This window comes from Vollenhovia emeryi, unplaced genomic scaffold (assembly GCF_000949405.1).
Source record: "Vollenhovia emeryi isolate VEMERY1.0 unplaced genomic scaffold, V.emery_V1.0 DF950180.1, whole genome shotgun sequence".
Lineage (NCBI taxonomy): Eukaryota > Metazoa > Arthropoda > Insecta > Hymenoptera > Formicidae > Vollenhovia > Vollenhovia emeryi.
Genome location: NW_011956186.1, coordinates 1 through 1237, shown reverse-complemented (window position 1 = coordinate 1237; position 1237 = coordinate 1). Strand labels below are relative to the sequence as shown.

The 1237-nt window shown below is 35.1% G+C and overlaps 1 protein-coding gene across 1 annotated transcript; it reads right to left on the bottom strand.

Moving 5' to 3' along the window:
* Positions 1-42: 42 nt before the first annotated feature.
* Positions 43-1027, bottom strand: LOC105570220. The gene is made up of 2 exons (XM_012027308.1): positions 636-1027; positions 43-337 (listed from the first exon to the last, which is right to left on the bottom strand). Exons 1-2 carry the CDS (start codon positions 872-874, stop codon positions 175-177), a joined length of 402 nt encoding a protein of 133 aa, XP_011882698.1. The 5' UTR covers positions 875-1027; the 3' UTR covers positions 43-174.
* Between the last annotated feature and the right edge of the window lie 210 nt (positions 1028-1237).

The following is a 1237-nucleotide window of genomic DNA, read 5'->3' as shown; positions in this document are numbered from 1 at the left end:
TGAGAAATATCTATGAAAGTCTACAATTTCCGATTTATCTATCACATTATCTGTATATTTTCTGAGATAACTGTTTAGTTATCATCATTGTTACCCTTAAATTTTCCTTACAAAGCACAATGTTAATCTGCTTTGTTATGTATATTACTTGTGAACAATATTAATGCTTACACATTAGATATCGAGTAAATTAAATAAAAATACGAACTGTATAAGGTTGTAATGCTGCCGTACAAAAGCGGCTATGTTTCTGTAATTTATTTGTGACTTATGTATTATCATTAAATCACGTGTTGCCTTGTCTTCGATAACACAAAATAAGCGTTCCGCGCGATACCTGCCGAAATTATCGCCAATTATTGTTATCATGCAATTAGTTTTGGATCTAATGATATTTGCGCAATGAGCAAAGAAAAAGATGAAATAACTGTTTATTATTCGTATGAAAAAAAATGTAGAAAAGAATTAACAAAACACAAATATAAAGACATGAGAGGAATACTATTTGTTTTAAATAACAAATGAGACGTGATACAACAGTCGAGGGTTGATAGATGCTCTGCTTTCAAGTAAACCAATTGTAAGAGACGTTGTTTTGCAAATAATATTAAATGACGCTAGGAATAATTCCTTACCCCAGCAACTTGCACATTCCGCAAGCGTGTTGCACGAGTGTTAGAAATACAACGAAACCGGCGACATAAACCACAGGTACAATGGTAATCGCAAGACACGTATGGGTTCGCATCAGATAAAAGTATCGCTCGCCAAAGATGTTAGTATTAACGGGTTGCACCCGCGGGCGAGATTCGTTCATAGGCGATATAATGTCGAGAATTTCCGGTGTGAAGATCCATGTGGTGTATCCCCACATAACTACCAACGACAGGACTAAAACATTCGGTAATCATAAGTTTATTAATAAATTTTTGATAACAAAGCTGTACGTGCGCGTGTGTATAAAAGCAATGAAGTATGAATGCAATGATGTAGTAGATAACTAGCTTCGCTTACACTTGGCGCGAGACACTACCGTGTCTCGTGATTATAGTTGTTTACAAACGTGCTGTACGGTGGATATTTTTCACAAGTATATTACAAAAGTTATAAGATTAAAGATAGTTATCGAACATCTATCAAAAATAAAACTCAATTTTCACTATACTGTATATAATGGCTGTGAGAGAGAGAGAGAGAGAGAGAGAGAGAGAGAGAGAGAGAGAGAGAGAGAGAGAGA